At 48.0% G+C, this 18,166-nt stretch overlaps 1 protein-coding gene and 1 pseudogene across 1 annotated transcript in view; both read left to right on the top strand.

Moving 5' to 3' along the window:
• SARS2 (seryl-tRNA synthetase 2, mitochondrial) overlaps nt 1-12,404 on the top strand; it is a 13,818-nt gene extending 1,414 nt beyond the window's left edge. The window contains exons 2-16 of the mRNA XM_006901117.1: nt 5,364-5,459; nt 7,391-7,420; nt 7,889-8,029; nt 8,103-8,157; nt 8,686-8,749; nt 8,970-9,075; nt 10,039-10,086; nt 10,341-10,449; nt 10,693-10,738; nt 10,846-10,933; nt 11,015-11,124; nt 11,739-11,832; nt 11,930-12,025; nt 12,113-12,178; nt 12,261-12,404. Coding sequence (XP_006901179.1) covers nt 5,364-5,459; nt 7,391-7,420; nt 7,889-8,029; nt 8,103-8,157; nt 8,686-8,749; nt 8,970-9,075; nt 10,039-10,086; nt 10,341-10,449; nt 10,693-10,738; nt 10,846-10,933; nt 11,015-11,124; nt 11,739-11,832; nt 11,930-12,025; nt 12,113-12,178; nt 12,261-12,404 — 1,293 coding nt within the window. The remainder of the gene's footprint in view (nt 1-5,363; nt 5,460-7,390; nt 7,421-7,888; nt 8,030-8,102; nt 8,158-8,685; nt 8,750-8,969; nt 9,076-10,038; nt 10,087-10,340; nt 10,450-10,692; nt 10,739-10,845; nt 10,934-11,014; nt 11,125-11,738; nt 11,833-11,929; nt 12,026-12,112; nt 12,179-12,260) is intronic.
• Nucleotides 12,405-14,515: 2,111 nt separating this feature from the next.
• Nucleotides 14,516-15,155, top strand: LOC102873759 (annotated as a pseudogene).
• The last annotated feature ends 3,011 nt before the right edge of the window (nt 15,156-18,166 follow it).

Genomic DNA, 18,166 nt, shown 5'->3' with positions numbered 1-18,166 from the left:
AGTGACTGGGATAATTGGGATGGGTGTGTCAGAGACAGTGCGATTGGCACAGGACAGAGCAGAGTTTAGGGCTGTTGTACATAGGGTCGCTATGAGTTGCAAGCAACGGCACATAACAACAACAACAATAGGTGTTGCAAATAAGGTGGTGATTAACAATGAAACAGTTCTTGCTGGTTGGTGCTACTGAGTCAGTTTGGTACACAATCCACACAAAATCTGCTTTAGCACAGTTGTTGCAGTTACTCTGTCAGTTCATCCCCCTGAAGGTCTTCCTCTCCTTTGATGATGCATGATGTTCTCCAGAGATTGGCTCCTTCTGATAACATGCCCAAAATATGTGACATGATCATGCCTCAAAGAAACGTTCTGCCTTTTGAGTAGTTGATGGTATATTCCATTCAATATGTTGTTTGACTTCCATGAGTGTTGATTATGGATTTAAGTAAAATTAAATCCTTGACAACTTAAATCGTTTCTCCATTTATCATGATGTTGTTTATTGATTCTGTTGTGAGAATCTTTGGGGTGTCATCTGTAATGAAGGCTATTGGGCTTTACGTCATGATAAATGCTTTACGTCCTCTTTGTTTTCTAAAAGTACATGAAACAGCTCTCTTGTAAAATACTATATACTAGGGGACTTAGCGAAGATGTATCATGCTCTAGGTTTTCTTGAGATGCTGAGGAGAAAGGGGTCCCCAAGTTTTCTCAGCCAACTCTTCTACTACCCTGTTTCTAAGTACTTTATACATACTAGCTTCATTTCATTTTTGCATCAGCTTGTGAGATAAGTGATTATTATTTTCCTCATTTTATCAGAGGGGAAACCCAGATTTTAAAAAGTCTGTTAGCCCATCAACAAACGAATGGATAGAGAAGCTATGGTATATGGAATATTATGCTGCATTGAAAAAGAAGGAACTCATGAAATATTCAAAATGGAGGACATGCTGATTGAAATATCTCAGTCACAAAAGAACAAATACTGCATAGTGCCACTGTTGTAAAACAGTACTGACTTCCAGTTGGGGGAAGACTGAGAAAGATGTATACTGCATTGAAACAGATGAGAGAACTGTTTAAAAGGAATATGTGATTAGGTATTATTGTCATGATAGGAGTCCAGAACACGAAGGCTGCATAGTAGAGTGGACCAGAGGGGAGGGATTGTAAAACAATGGAAGAATTTTCTTTTACTTTTCAAAGAGGAAAGTGTACTGGGGGGGGGGGGGGGCAGGGAGAAAAGTGCAACAATGAATGGAAATCCAAAGTCTGTAAATTTTCATTAAAATTAGTAATAATAATTATTTCTTTTTAAGTCAATTAAGTTGCCTACGATCACACAACAGGTAAGTGGTAGAGCAGGGATTTGAACCTGTGCTTTCTGGCAACAAAGGCCACATTCTTTTTTTCTTTTTTAAAAATTTTTCATTGTGATATGAATGACGCTTTACAGAGCGTTTTGGTTTCCCATTAAACAGTTCATATGTATGATGTTTTGTGACATTGAGTATACTCCCCATATTGTAACAGCATTCTCCCCACTTCCTCCTTGTTGTTGTTATTATTGTTAAGTACTGTCGAATTGGAACTGACCCATAGCTGACCCTCCAGCAGGTTTTCAGAGACAGTTAATCACACGGGAGGAGACTGCCTATCAACCTGCTGGTAGATTCTCACCTTTGAGATTGCAACACAGTGTCTTGCCACCAGGCCACCAGAGCTCCCTACCTTTTCTATCTTCTGAGATTTTCCGGGAAAATTCAGCTCTTTTGATCTTATATAATTGATTATAATTGATTGTTCAAAGGAGTATACTCCTCTTTCATGTTCTTGATCACCTTTTGGCTGCCTTATTATTTGGCTGAGAGTCTTGGAGGTCATTTCAGCTCTAGGTTTGCAGGGTGACTAAAGGCTGTGGTATCTGATCAATAAGCTTGGGCTTCTTTATGATTTTGAGTTTGTCCCACAGTTTCCTCTCAGTCTCTCAGGGACCTTTTGCAGTGGCTGGGCACTGTCTAGTTCTTAAGGTCTCAGGATCATGAAGACTAATGTTCACATGGTCCATTAGTTTTCTGGCAAAGCACACTCTCTTAACTGCTGTGCCAGCCAAGTTCATCTAGTGAGGGACAGAGATATAACATACAATTATAAATATACAATCCCCATTCATTCTCCAGCCTGGAAGCAGAAACGGCATCCACTTCAGAAATGGCTTGCCTCCAGAAACTCTATGTACAAACAGTGCTCAGGCTGTTCGTTCATAGGGTCGCTATGAGTCGTCTGCGACTCGACGGCACCAAACAACAACAACATTCATTCTCCAGAGAAAAAGTAGAAACTACTTTTTAAGGAGAGCTTCTGAGAGGTGACAGAGGCACTGATGTGTGGACTGAGTAAGGATTAGCCAAAGGGGAAGAGAGCTATGTTCCAGGTCTAGAGGAAGAGCAGTATATGGTCTTTGGTGGATCTGTAGGCAGTTTAGGGAGCTTCTGGATGTTGCAGATAGGTAATGAGCTCAGCTATTAACCGAAAGGTTCAAGTCCAGGTTGAGGTGCCTCAGAAGAAAGACTTGACAGTTTCCCAAAGATCAACACTGAAAATCCTGTACAGCACTGTTTTCCTTTGGTAGCTGGTATTAATGTGTATCATTTTTGTCTTCTTTTGTTGTAGGTTGGGTTTTTTTGGCACAGACGCAGGTTTTATTTGCACAGGGACTCTGAAAATGTAATTTAGAATGTCACACCTTTCACCAAGGTGTTGTGTTTTCACAGCAAGAGTAGGACATGCTTCCTATACTGGCCTAATGCACACACACCCAAAACTGAAACAAAAGCTTCATTAGTAATTCTTGGTCTTACTATGTGGGATGATGCAATCTTATTTTTAAAATACTATATTCTACCTTTTTTTAACATAAAAAAAAGTTTGAGTATTTTTTCATTGTTGCACATTTTCTTCTCTCCTCCCCCCAACCTTTCTGCAGGGCACCCCTTTTTCCAGATTCTTGTCATACATAAGTATATCTTCCTTTTGGATAGTTTGTCCCTTCATCCGATTTAACGCAGTGTTCATTATATATCCATTTTTTTCCTATTCTTTACCCGATTCCCCCCATGTCTGTCCTGTTTTATAACAGTACCACTGGGCCAACTGGCAGCATCCTGATAGATGATGAAGAGATTCAGATTGTTAACAGCTTCAGTTTGCTTGGCTCCACAATCAACACTTTTGGGACCAGGAAATGTAAAGACAAATTGCCTTGGGAAAGTTGGCTGTCAGACCTCTCCAAAGTACTGAAGAGCAATGATGTCAGTCTGGAGACTAAGGTGCACCTGATCCAGGCCATGGTCTTTCCAGTTACTTGCTGTGCATCAGAAAGCTGTACAATGACTGGAGATGATAGAGGAAAATTGATGCCTTTGAGCTGTGGTACTGGAGAAGAGTACTGAATATACCATGAATTGCTAGGAGAACAAACAGGTTCATCCTAGAGAGAGTAAAATCAGGCTGCTCCTTTGAGGCAAGGATTCTGAATCTCTGTCTGACATACATATTTTAGGGCAAGACCAGTCCTTAGAGAGGGATTTCATGCTTGGGAGGGTGGAGTGACAACACAGGAGAGGAAGACCCTGGATGAGATGGATTGAGTCAGTGACTGGGGTAATGGGGGTAGATGTGCCAGAGACGGTGCGATTGGCACAGGATAGAGCAGGGTTTAGGGCTGTTGTACATAGGGTCACTGTGAGTTGCAGGCAACTCGGCAGCACATAACATCAACAGTGTTATGCACTATTTGTTCTTTTATGGCTGACATATTTCACCAGCGTAATCTCCTCCAGGCTCCCTCAGTTGTATAATGTTTTACAAGTTCATTGTTTTTTCAATGCTGAATGTTTTTCTGTCCATTTATTTGTTGGTGGGCACTTGAGTTGCTTCCATCTCTTTGCTACTATGAATAACAAACGCAGCAATGAACATGGGTGTGCATCTGCTTTATTTTTTTAAATGTTATTAAAGATCCCCAATTTATTTTATGCTTTAAAGAGATGGGGGTTTTTTCCCCTCATGCTTTAGGACCGATAAAAAAACCACAACCAAACCCTTCAAGTCAGTTCTGATTCCTGACAACCCTGCATTGGGGGTACAGGGCTGTAAGTCTTTACAGGAGTTGTTGTTGTTGTTAGGTGCCATCAAGTCAGGTACAACTCCTAGCGAGCCTGTGAACAACAGACCTGAACCCTGGCCTGGCCTGTGCCGTCCTCACCATCTCTGACACACTCGAGCCCATCGCTGTAGTCACTGTGTCAGTCCATTCTGCCTAGGATCTCCCTCTCTTTTGCTGACCCTTCAGCTTTCCAAGCATGATGTCCCTTCCCAAGGAATAGCGTCTCCTAGCATCATGCCCGAAATATGCGAGATGAAGCTTCACCATCCTTGCCTTTAAGGAGCACTCTAGCTGCTCTTTTTCTAAAATATAGCAGTTTGTTCTTTTGACTGGCCAGGAGATATTCCATATTCTCTTCCAGCACAACTCAAAGGCATCAATTCTTCTTTTGTCCTTATTCATTGTCCAGCTCTCTGATACCTAGGAAGTGATGGCAAAGCCCATAGCTTGAATCATGCATACTGTGGTCTCTAAACTGACAGCGTTACTCTTCAGCACATTAGAGAAAGAGGTCCCTGACAGCCAACTTTCCCAATGCAGTACCTTTCCTGAGCTCCTGATTGCTGTTACCAGTGTTAAATCAAGTAAGCGGAAGTCATTGACAGCTTCAGTCTTTTCTCTATCAAGATGTTTCTTCCTGATCTAATGGTGAGGATTTCTGTCTTCTTCATGTGGAATTGCAGTCCATATTGAAGGCTGTAGTGCTGAATCTACTGCAGTGAGTGCTTCAGATCCTCCTCACTTTGAGCAAGCAAATGTCACCTGCAAATGCAGATTGTTGATGAGTCTTCCTCCAATCCTGATGCCACATTCTTCTCAACTCTAGCTTCTCAGATTATTTCCTCAGCATGCAGATTGAATAGATATGGAGAAATGATACAGCCCTGATGCACACCTTTCTTAATTTTAATCCATGCAGTGTTCCCTTGCTCTGTGACTGCCTCATTTCTCTCCCCTGGAGTGCCTGATGGACTCAAACCATTGACCTTGTCATTAGCAACCCAACCCTTAGTCTGCAGCACCACTAGCTCCCCTAAGCAGCTATAAGGGAGACTGGAGTACATCTGAATTCTAGGCTGCTGTGGTCCTAGCCAAACATCAGGGATTTCGGGCTCTGAGGGATGAAAAGAAGGCCAATTTGGGGATAACGAGGGGTCTTTACCCACCATCTCTCTCCCATCCCTACCCCCAGATTTCAGCATGGCAGGAACTGAAGCAGCTTCAGGAACAGATCCGGGACCTGGAACAGAAGAAGGGAGCAGTGGCTGAGGCTGTGCGAGCCCTGCTGGTGAGCATGGGAATCTGGGGTGGGAGGAAGGGGGTGCCTTTGGCTAAATATGACAGGAACCCAATCTGAGGAGTTGGACAGTGAGGACATTGGTCAGTAGTCCTAGTGTTTATTAATCACCTCTTCTCAGCACCTCTATCCCAGATTCTTGTCCTGACCTCAGTTTCCTCATTATTCCAAGATGGCTGCCTCTCAGGGCTCTGCCAGAGGGGAGACAGGGTGCCTGTTATGGCTTGAATGCCTCTTCCAGGAGCAAGGGGACCTTTCCTGGAGCATCTAGCAGGAACGGAGTGCCCCACGCTCACATCCGTCAGCAGCAGGAGTGGGGCTTCCGTTTTGGCTTACCTTCCACCTTCTGGTTGGGCCCAATTCCCTGCACCACAGGCTGCCTCGGGGAGAACTAGCAGAGTCAGGGCTTTGTGGGAAAGGAAGCTGTTTTGTACCGTCTACTCAGAACCTACTCATGGCTGGCACTCCAGTGGGTTTTTAGAGACTAAATCGCACAAGAGGAGATTAACCATCTTTCTCCCACAGATTCAAACCACTGGTTCACTGGTAGATCAAACCGTAAGCCTTTGGGTTGGCAGTGCAACTCCTTTTCACTAATCACCATAGTTCCCTGTGGGAAAGGAAGAAGGAGAGGAATGACTCCAGCAGTATGTCATGCAGAGGGCTCCAAAATGACCAGATCACAGAAATTACAGCAAACATTCCATAGTATCCGCTGGGTGTCAGGCACAGATCTCGGTGTGTCACTCACTCCTTCCTCACCCCAACTCTGCGAGACCCATTTTACAGCTGACAACACTGAGGCCTCAAGAAATCAAAAGTTGCCCAAGTTACAGCTAATAGGTAGAAGAGGTGAATTTTAATTCTGACCTCTAGGCTGCTTTTAAACACTGGCTCAAAGGCCTTTCCTACCACTGGTCATGTCTCCTGTGACCTACTGTGTGCCTGCCCCTGGCTCCACACATCCACATCCTTAAAACCCACCAATGAACATGTTAGCTGTTTGAGTCATCCAGGAGTTATAAAAATCTGGTGTAATAAAAATACCAAATCAACTGCCTTCAACTTAATTCTGACTTATGGCAACCCTCCATCGGGTTTCTGAGGCTATAAATATTTTGTTTTAGTCAGGAGACCCTTAATGTTTATTCTTTTTTTGTTTGGTTTTATTACATGAAGGTTTACAAATCATATTGGTTTTTCATACAGCCATTCATAGACATTTTGTTTTATAATATTGATTGCCTCTGATTAATAGAAGACGACTGCATTATTTTTCTCCCTTTGAGCAGCTGGTAGATTGGAAACACCAACCTTTCAGTTAGCAGCACAACATATAACCAGCTACACAACAAGGGTTTCTTCCATGGGTGGGCAGTAAGTGAAAACAGAATGAATCACAGTCCACGTTTAATGAGCACAAGCCATATAGCACCCCCATTTGCAGATGAGAAGACCAAGGCCAGAAAGGGAAGAGATTTGCCTAGTGCCTCACAGAGTGGCCAGCTTTCCTCAGTTGTATAGGATTACAGAAAGTTCATTATGCCCATGACTCTTGGGTGCAGTCTCTAACTGCATGCTCATGGATTGCCTTTGCAATCCTCACTTTCCTCATCTTCCAAAAGATGATCACATTGGTGCCAGCGTGAATAAATCAGAAAGTAAGAGCACATGGCCTGCGCTGGGCCTGGCACAGAGGTGGCTCTCCATAAACAGGAACCACAGGTGTGATTACAGTCAGATCCCCTAGCTTTCTCCCAGCTTTATAAATAGGGAAAGTGAGTCACAGAGTAGAGGAGGGACCTCACTGGGCTTACAGTAGCAGAATCAGAGATTCAGACTTCCTGGCCTTGTTTGACCTTTGGATTCCTTTCCCCTCCATTTTCTTAACCTCATTACCACCTCTGTCTCTCTTCCAGAAGGAAAATCAAGACAAGACTCAAATACAGCAGGTACTAGAGGGAGTTGATATCCTGTCTCCTGGGGGAGGGAAGTGACAGGGAGGCCACCAAAATAAGTCATGAGTCTTCAAATGGGACAGAAAATACAGGTTTAAGGTAAACAAGATTTTATTGATTCACTAAAAATCTGACTTCACGTACAGCTGGATCTAGGGCATGTCTCCACATCTTGATTCTGTTTTCCTCTCATTCCCAGACTAGCTTTCTCCCCTACAGTGGGCAGTGCAGTGTAGGGCTGGGTGTAGAGGATCCAGCACAAAGATGTCACCTCCCTGATAGTCGAGTTACCACCTTGGGGCTTGCATCCCCAGCTTGTCTCCCAATGGGATGCCTCCGTTGGCTGGGCCTGAGGCATGTCCCCATGTGGCAGTGACAAAATGCTGGGGCAAGAAAAGCCCACCACGGAGTTTGAGGGACCACCCCACCCTCTCTTGCTGATCTTGCTTGTCCAACCTCCAGGACCCCCAGTATCAGCATCTGCGGGCATGTGGCCGGGAGATCCGGAAGCAGCTTATCACCTTGTACCCCAGGGAGGCCCAGCTGGAGGAGCAGTTCTACCTCCAGGCACTGAGGCTGCCCAACCGGACCCACCCCGACGTGGTAAGTGCTATGTGGGGAAACCCAGGGCCCATCTAGTTCCACTGTCCTCATGATGCCCACTGTCTCCCTGCAGCCTGTTGGGGACGAGAGCCAGGCACGAGTGCTCCATGTTGTCGGAGACAGGCCAGGTGGGCAGCACCCCCAGCAGCACAGCATGCCCAAGCTGGGGTGTGGAGGGAACTTCTGGGGTCTACAGCTGTGCCCTGCAGGACCCCTGGCCACGGAAGTGACACCATTGTCACCAGGCTGTGTCTGATTCTTCTATTTCCTTAATTCTTCCGTGTGTGTGAGTGTGTGTGAGGCGTGTCCTCTCTGGGGGAGGGGGTGCACGTGCTCTCATGCTCGTCCTCCCTGGCTCTGTGTGTCTTTCTCTCTGATTCTCCTCTTACCCTCCTGTTTCCTTCATGTCTTCTCTTCATTTCTGGTTCTGCCTTCTACCTTTATCTCATTTCCCCATTATTCTTTCTCATCTCATTGTCCCTCTCGCACTTCCTCTGTCTTCCTTTCTTTCCTTTTCTCATCTTCCTTTTCTACCTCATTTCCCATCTTACACAATGCATTTCCTTAAAAGAAAAGAATATCTTACCTTGCTTTTGGTAGAAATTACACAGGAAACCCATTTCCATTTAATCCCATTGTTTTGTCTGCACACACAGCTTTCTCCTTCCAACCCCGGGGGCACCTAGAACTCGGTGAAAAGCTGGATATCATCCGTCAGAAGTGAGCCCCTCTTTCGCCCCCCGCCCCCACCCTGCCATCCCCACCCAACAGCTGGCACCCAGTAGGCCCCTAGGCTCAGCACAGCCTGTGCCTCAGCCAGGACCACACCCTGACATGAATATTTGATGCCTTGGCCCCACCTGGCAGCTGGGCCTCACCCCTGAGTGATGAGCTCCCCCCCTCCTACCAGCCCTGACCCACCTGTTTGTCTGTCTTCCAGGCGCCTATCCCACGTGTCTGGCCACCGTTCCTATTACTTGCGCGGAGCTGGCGCCCTCCTGCAGCATGGCCTGGTTAACTTCACCCTCAACAAACTCGTCCAGCGGGTATGGATTAGGATGGGAAGGGTGTCTGGAGGAGGTGGCCTTGGTACCAGACTTGGAGGACTTGGGTCAGCGGGATGGCCTCTGCCCAGAAGCTTTGTCCACACTTTTTGTTCTTTTGGCAGCCTGGTGAGGTGGGTGCTATCATTACCCCCACATCTTTGAGATGGCGCCTGAATAGGGCAAATGACCAACTCAGGGCCTCACAGAATGTGTGTGGAGCTGGCCCCAGAGCCTGAGCTCCTAGGGCAGCAGGGCACTGGCTGTCTGCAGTAGAAGGAGTTTGGGATTCTTGGTAACGTAGGGGGTAGTGTGGACAGAGGCTGATTCCACAGGGCTTCTGAAAGCCTGGTGGGCAAGGACTTCCACTACCAGCCCAAAGGCAGGTGGTTCAAATTCACCAGCTGCTCTGAGGGAGGATTGGCAATCTCCTTCTGTGCAATTTGCAGCCTCTGAAAACCTACTGAGGTCAGCTTTGAATTGGTTCTTTTTCATGGGCCATGAGGAGTCATGCCTTTCCCAAAGTTATTGACGAGCCATGAAAAGTGTTAAGCAGAGGAGGGGCCTAGTTCAGGCTTCCCTCCTTCCCTTTCTAATCTTCCTTTTCTTACCTCATCTTACACAATGCATTTCTTTAAAAGAATACCTTACTGTGCTTTTGGTAGAAATTACACAGGAAACCACGGTTTCCAATTAATCCCACTGCTTTATACTTCAGAACTTGCCCCTTTCCTGGGCTTATAGTAGCAGAATTCAGAACTTCAGAACTCCATGTCTACCCACCCTGTGTGGATTAAGTTGAGTGGAGAGGGGGCCCCAGTCTACACCCACTTGTCCTGGCCTTCCTCGCTTCCCGTTTGAAGCCAACAAAGTGGAATGACCAGGTGCCATTAGCTCATGCTGCAATGCCCCTTCTTCAGACCTGAGCCTGGAGCTGCTCCTCACCCCACCCTGTTTCCTTTCCAGGGCTTCACCCCTATGACAGTGCCCGACCTTCTCCGAGGAGCTGTGTTTGTGAGTGAGGCCCAGCTGTGTGCCATCTCCCGTTCTGGAGGTCTCTGCAAGGGTAGCCCAGGCCTAGCCTCCTAGAGGAGGAAGCCCGTCTCCCTGCCTCCTTAAGGAGACTGCCTGGTGCTGAGGGTGGGAGGTGGCAGTAAGAGGGTAAGAGCGTTTTAGATCTCCCAGGATATCTATGGTGAGGGCTGTGACTAAGATGGTCAAGGTTCCTTGTCCCCTGACCCCTGTGGCCTGGCTTCCCCCCACCCCAGGAAGGCTGTGGGATGGCAATGAATGCCAACCCATCCCAAGTTTACAACATCGACCCCTCTCGCTTCGAAGACCTTAACTTGGCCGGGACAGCAGAGGTGGGGCTGGCAGGTGAGGACTGTATAGGTGGTGAGGAGACTTCCTGTGTCCTGAGAGCAAGAAATTTTGTATGTGGACAACTGGGAGCATCTTGGGGGCTGGGGGTACCTGCCTAGACAGTACATGTACAGTCGTGGGAGTTGTCTACTGCGTAACAGTATGGTGAAGGAGCCAGCCATGTGCTCGGACATGGGAGTTGTAGCCACTAGAGATCTTTCCTGGCTCTCACTCTGTCTTGCCCTCTTCTCCTCCCAGGCTACTTCATGGACCACGCTGTGGCCTTCAGGGACCTGCCAGTCAGGTGATACCTAGTTCTTTAAGACTTATACCTCCTCCCCCCACCCCCCCCCCCCCGCCCCGTGACATTCTTTCCCTCCTCCCTGACCCAGTCTCACCTGTCCTCCTCAGGATGGTTTGTTCTAGCACCTGCTATCGGGCAGAGACAGATACAGGAAAGGAACCTTGGGGGCTCTACAGAGTGCACCATTTCACCAAGGTTGGTGTGGCCCAGGGCTAAGGCACTCGGTCACCCCAGCAGCACAGGGCCACCTGACCCTTTGTCCCCTCTCTGTTCCAGGTGGAGATGTTTGGGGTGACAGGCCCAGGACTGGAGCAGAGTTCACAGCTGCTGGAGGAGTTCTTGTCTCTACAGATGGAAATCCTGACAGAGCTGGGCTTGCATTTTCGGTGTGGAGAGGGGCATGGGCCAGTGTGGGGAGGACACGGCGAGGTGTTACCTGGGGGAAGCGCATCCCCACCCTCTTCCTCTTTGCCCTCCCTTTCTTGTTTTACAATGATAGGGTTGACTGTGGTAACACAGGCCCAAAATCACATGACAAAGCAATCCATGACATCCTCGCGTTTGGGACCCCAGGGTGTTGTCTGCCAGTGGAAAGTGGGGGTTCAGGGTGGGAGACACGCCCCTTCCATGGAGAGAATGGCCCAGACCTGGACCTCTAAACCCTCCTGTCAGCCACAAACAGCTTTCGGGGGCCACTGGAAGAGCTAGACATTTTTCTGTGTGCCTTATTACAAAAAAATGGGGTGCCTGCTAAGAATAAGCATCGTGAGGAGTGGATCAGCTCTGTCGTGCACCCTTTCACCTTCCCCCCTCTCTTTAGAGCATTTCTTTTCTCCTCTTCCACCTCACCTGCTCTGCCCTATTGCCTGTCTCCCAAGTTCTGCCTCTTTGCTGCTAGCCTCTCCTAGTGTACTTGCCCCGTCCTCCTCCTCACCTCCATCATTCCCTTGGCCCTCCCCTCACTGGTGATCACCCTGTCTCCCTCCCTCCTTGGCCGCAGAGTTCTGGACATGCCAACCCAGGAGCTGGGCCTTCCTGCCTACCGCAAATTTGACATTGAGGCCTGGATGCCAGGTCGTGGCCACTTCGGAGAGGTGAGCCCTGGGCCCCATGGGGACATGTGACCAGGAGAGAGGCTGGGACGGTCACACACACACACAGAGCTGATCCTTAACACTGTCTGCTTTCCAGGTCACCAGTGCATCCAACTGCACAGACTTCCAGAGCCGCCGTCTCCACATCATGTTCCAGGCGGAGGAGGCCGGAGGGCTACAGTTTGCACACACAGTGAGCAACTGCCCCCTCCCCAGAGGCCTTCACTCCCCTATATTAGACTCTTCCCAGGCTGAGGTCCTGAGCATGTCTCTCTCCCAGGTGAACGCAACAGCTTGTGCTGTTCCTCGTCTCCTGGTCGCCCTCCTGGAGAACTATCAGCAAAAGGTGAGCAGTGAAAGACCCCAGCTAAGAGGTAGGTGGGGGCTGCTAAGGCCGAGGCAGTGCTCTGAGGCCTCTCTCTCCTCAGGACGGCTCGATCCTTGTGCCCTCCGCCCTCCAGCCCTACCTCGGCATGGATTGCATCACGGTGCCTGCCCACGTGCCTCTGCGGTACATCGGCCCCAACCAGCCCCGGACCAACCAGCCCATCTCCCATACCAGCTTGTCTTGAGCTGAGATGCTGTGCACGTCTGCCAGTCACGCTGTCACTACAAGGCCTTGGTCAGCTAGGACTTGTATTACTGAGCCCATCTTGACTTCTGACCTTAAGTCATCAGCACACCAGAGGTCTAGGACTCCGGGGTCCTCCTCTCCTGACTTCCTAACCCCAGGTCACAAGGCCCCCAGCCTGCAGTGGGGACGGGTAAGGAGAGGCCTTCTATTCCCCCAACCCAGCCATATGGAGTAGAAAGTCATCAATAAAAGGACCAGACAAAGGGTCTTATGGATGTGTGCTGAGGGAAGGTACTGGGTTAGTGTTTGGAGTTTAAGCATCAAAGGGAGCATTGCTGCAAGAAGCATGCCTCAAACATCCAACCACTCCAGGAAACCTGACTGCCATGTCTTCCTCCTTCCACAGAACAAGCCAGCGTAGTCACCCCGTGACTCCTTTGCTCTAACCTGGCTTCCACCTACTCCCTTCAGCCCCTGCGTGCTCATCCAGCTACCTCCCCCAGCTCCTAGGAAGAACCCAGTAAGCATCACAAACTAAAGACCCAGATGGGTCCTCTGCCATTTCTCCAAGACTCGCTTTCCTAGGCATCCCCATCTTTGTCATTAATACTGGCTTTCTTGTTCTTTAGACTACACACACGCGCGCACACACACGCACGACATCTGCCATTCTTCTCTTCCCTCACACCCATGTTTAGCCCACTAGCACATTCTGAAAACCTCACCTTCAAAATAGTCCAGAACCTGTCCACTTCTTTCTCCCAGGGTAGTCCCAACTCTGGTCCTACCATCATCTTCCGTTAGATCTTCACAGCAGCCTCCTTGATGCCTCTCTGATCCCACACAGAGGGGCCTATGGAGGTCTGGGTCCAGTCAGCTCCCTCCCTAGACTCCATCCCACTGGACAAGGGGCAAAGCTGTCTTCATGGCTTGTGTCATATGCTCCCTGCCTTTCTCTTCGACCCATCTCTTCTTAGCCTTGACCTATCTTGCTGCTCTGAACACCTCAGTCTTTCTTAACGTGGACCTTTGTGCTTGCCCATCCTGCTGGATGATTCCCCTCCCGCTCCTGTGTGATTGGCACTGTTATTCATCAGACCTTCGCCTAAATGTCCCATCCTCAAAGAGGACATCCTTGAGCATCTGGCTTAGTTATCCAGAGCTTTTCCAACAGGATGGCTTCACCTAACAGATTTAGTCTCACAGTTTTTTAGTGGCTGTAAGTCAATTCAAGGAGCTAGCTCTAGGGGAGTGTTTTCTCTCTGGGCTCCTGGATCTAGGAGTTTTCCAACATAGAACCTGAGACCAAAGTCTACACTGTCCCAGGCTCTACTGTCTTGGTGGTCTGAGCTCCAACCCCTCCCTCCATTCTGTCTCACAATCAACACCCATAGCACCAACAGTCAAGACATCAGAAAAAAAGGAAATAAAAAAGGTGCTGCCATGGGAAAATCTGCTCTCTGGGGCTTCTCTAGAGTGCTAAAGAGCAACAATGTCAGTTTAAAGATGAAGGTGTGCTTGGTGCAAGATAATGGTATTTTCAGCCGCTTTCTAAGTTGGACAATCAGTGAAGATGAAAGAAGAATAATGATGCCTTTGAATTGTGGTGTTGGAGAAGAGAACAAAATGACAAAAGAACAAACAAGTCTGTTTTGGAAAGTACAAACCAGGGTGCTCCTTAAAGGGAAGGATGGTGAAACTTTTTTCCTCATCCTCTGGGCATGCTGTCAGAGGGGCCAGACTGCATGGAAAGACGTCATGCTGGGAAAGGTGAAAGGGCAGGGAAAAAGGACTTTGACAAGATGGATTAACGCAGTGACTTGAGCATATAAGAGATGGGAGGTGGGTGGGGGCAGGGCAAGTTTCAAACCTATTATTCATTTGATACCCATGAGTCGCAGTGGACTTGACAGCACCTAATCCTGCCTCATTAGGATTTGGATTTATAACACAATAATTACATAAAACCTATAATCGTGACCACACCAGGCTAGCACATACACAATTCAGCCTGTGTGGGAGCGAGACCAACGACTGGCTCCAAGCAGCAGCAGCCGCCCAGCCGCCAAGGGGTGTCTCTGGTCAGTGTTATTTCACCAGTTTGCAAGCATGGGGAGTATTTTTGCCAACCCCTTCAAGGGCCTTTTTGACAAAAAAGAAATGCACATTCTCATGGCTGGACTGGATGATGCAGAAAAGACCACTATTCTTTACGAACTAAAGCTTGGCAAAATAATAGTAACCACTGTTGATGGTGCAACTGGCACAGGATAGGGCAGAGTTTAGGGCTGTTGGATGTAGGGTCGCTAGGAGTCGCAGGCAACTCAACGGCACATAACAACAACATTCCTACTATAGGTTTTAATGTGGAAACTGTTGAGTACAAAAACATCAGCTTCACTGTGTGTGACGTGGGCAGTCAGGGTAAGATCCGAGCCCTGTGGCACCACTACTTCCAGAACACGCAAGGTTTGATCTTTGTGGTTGAGAGCAATGACCAGAGTGTGTGAACGAGGCCTGTGAAGAGCTCATGAGGATGTTGGTGGAAGTTGAACTCAGGGACGCCTTCTTAAGTATTTGCTCACAAGCAGGACCTTCTCAACACCGTGAATGCCGCTGAGATCACAGATCAACTGGGATTGCCCTCCCTTCGCCACAGAAATGGTACATTCAGGCCACCTGTGCCAGTGGAGATGGGCTTTATGAAGGACTGGGCTGGTGGTCCAATCAGCTCCAAAACCAGAAATGAGCCGAGACCTGTCCTCTTCCCTCTGCCTCCTTTTCCTCCTCCTTCCTCTCTCCACCCTGTTTTATGCTTATGTGGCAAACCGTGTGTCTCTGTGGTGTCGAGTGCCAGAAGCTGTCTCCATGGGTTTGGTCACAGTGTGTATGCACCATGCTGTAAATGCGGCAGACACAGCCTGCAAACAGGTTTTTTATGTAATGTAAATAGTTTTTGTTTCCAGTGAGACAGTTTCTTGTACTCCTAGGCAATATTACTCAGCATTTTTATTGTAGAAAAGAAAAATCAACTCACTGTTCAGTACTGAGAAGGGATTTCCACACATTGGTGCTAGGCTCCCAGGAGTTCCTGTGTTCATCCAGCCGAGTGCCCTCCTCCCCGTCGAGACCCATGCTGACATCCATCTTGGTGGCTGGTTTTTAACCTGAGCTCAGTGCATTTTTTTATAAAGTGGCTACAATAAAGGCGAACTCTTGAACACACAGAAGGGAGAAATATGCCTAGTGTAGGTTTCTAAAGTAACAACCTGAGAACTAGTCCATCTGATCAGTCTGTTTCCCTTTGTGAACGTGAGAGAAGGTGATAAAAACCCACGATCAATTTTGCATGGTCACAATAGAGATCCCTGTAATTATGCTTTGTCTTTGGTTCATCCTGTATTTCACAGAGTCTGTGCTTATACTTGTGCTCACATAGTTACCAAGGAAACAAGCTCTGAGGCTGTGCTTGGTCCAGGCTACCCTCTGAGCACAGCAGACCCTCTGTTGGATCTCTGGGCCCTAGACTTCTGGGCCACTTGTGTCGGCCACTCAGAAGGACCCACGGCAGGTACCTGTGCAACGGGCTATGGCATGAGCAGCAGCCTTTGGGCTCTCAATTTCAAAGAAAGCAAAGAACTACCAACCTTTATTTCGGTCAGGTGTGTGGTGTTTTCATGTGACCACTTATCAGAGCAGAGAGCCCATTACTCCCAGTGCATACTCAGAGACCTTGGCCAGAGCAGCAGACTCCTAGAGCTTCGGGCCTCCCACGGGTGCACGCGAACTGGGAGCATCCCACCTAGAGCACACACCCCTCCAGAGCACCCATCTGTATGTGTGTGAAGTAGCTTCCACTCCCTCGTCCTGCAAGGGTCAGATGTGCCAGCAAGAAAAAGACAACCTCTACACTTATTTAGTATTTTGATAAACACTGAAGAAGCCGGAGCTGTTAAATTTTATCTCCAGGGTGAGAACCCCTCAGTATCTGGTGTCGTGGAACCTTTTACTGCTTTCAATACACAATTAGTAATCAATTATTTTGTATACTTGTTTTCCGTTTTCTACACACAGTAATTATAGCTATTAGAATAAAATCTCTTAACTATTTAAAAAATAACAAACCAACTGAACCTGTGACACTAACCAAAATAGCTTCATCGGTCTGTACCTATGTCTGTCCTTGTATTTGATGTGTTGTAGTCATTCCTCCCTTCATATTATACTATTTGAGTAGTCTTTGTCTCCTGTTCTAGGTGGAAGAGTTGCTTACCACTGATCTTTCACTGTAATAGCTCCAGGCTTCAAAAGTAGGATTGACAGAAGTATCTTCCTCACTGCCGTCAAGTGGGATCAGACTCAGAGCTGACAAATCACATGCGAGGAAAATGCCCATTTTTCTCCCTGAGCCACTGGTGGATTCAAAGCACAAAACACTGCCACCTTTGGGTGAGCAACAACCCTCTACAGACCACATCACCAGAACTCCCTGGCACAGTCCCAGCTCCAATAAAAATTCCTGGAACGAATGAACGTGCTAGGGATGGGCCTAAGCACTCTCCACAGTCACTTTAATCCTCACAATTCAGCTCAAGAATCGAGTATCAACCTATTTTAGGAATGTGGGGACAGGTCTTGCAGTGGTTAAGGGCTACTGGTGTGTGTCAATGTACAGGAGAAACTGAGCAGGCACGCTGGCATGTTTTCTATACCTCATTACTGTCGAGTCATAGCTGACCCTCTGTTGAGTTTCTGAGGCTGTGAACTGCACAGGAAGAGATTTCCCATCCTTCTGAGGAGGTACTGTTGGGTTTGAACCACCAGAGAGGCATGACCTCTGGATTATCAGCACTTCTTAGGGACTATGCCACCAGAGCTCCCTTTTGTTTTCTAGCTCTATCATCTTCACAATAATGTATTTTACAAAGGAGATGGGTGGTTCAGCAGAAGGATCCTTGCCTTCCATGTGGAAGACCGAGATGGGATTCCTGGCCAATGCATCTCTGTCCTTATCAGTGGAGATTTGCATGTTGCTATGCAGAGATTCCAGATGATGGATTAAGAAGTATAGCTTGGCATCTACTTCTGAAATTCAGTGAAAACTCTATAAATAGGCCAAACTACCTAGTGGAATCCATGATTGATGATAAGAATGTAGGAGGACAATTCTGAGCCACTGTACTCACAGTAATCACGAGTCTGGTAACTGGCCGTTCCTGTGTGCTGTCTGAACAGACTCAGAGCTGACCTTCCATCAAGTGTTCAGAGGTCGAGGATCGCAAGGGAGGAAAATGCCCGTCTTTCTCCCTTTGGAATAGCTGGTAGATCTGAACCCTGGTCTTTGGGTTGGTAGTGCAACTCCTTAGCACTAAAGCCACTAGAGCTTGACAGCAGCCAACAATAATGGACAGGTTTAGACAGCTGCCCTGGGGTTGCACAGATGGTAGTTACAGAGCTGGGGCTTGGGCCAGAACTCAATCTCTGAGGTAGGTTTATGAGGCCACTTTTGAGATGAGAAAACTGAGAACCAGCCGGGATCTCTGTGTAAGTGATTACCACTAGAGGAGAACCCATTTAGCCTCTTAATGTAGTGGTTGAGCTCCTGAGATGCTACTTCTCTGGGAAGCACCCTAGCTTTGACGCTGGAAGGCCCAAGGGGCAGTGCAGGCAGAGCAAGAAGCCCCATTAATAATTGAAGGTCGCCAGCAAGCTGGTCGCCCTGCAGCTGTTGCCCAGGCTGTGGGCGAGGAGGCGGTGGCG

The sequence above is a fragment of the Elephantulus edwardii genome, unplaced genomic scaffold (genome assembly GCF_000299155.1).
Source record: "Elephantulus edwardii isolate Elephantulus edwardi_28Jun2011 unplaced genomic scaffold, EleEdw1.0 scaffold00308, whole genome shotgun sequence".
Lineage (NCBI taxonomy): Eukaryota > Metazoa > Chordata > Mammalia > Macroscelidea > Macroscelididae > Elephantulus > Elephantulus edwardii.
The sequence above is the reverse complement of the archived record's forward strand: the minus strand, read 5'-3'. Positions and strand labels throughout refer to the sequence as shown.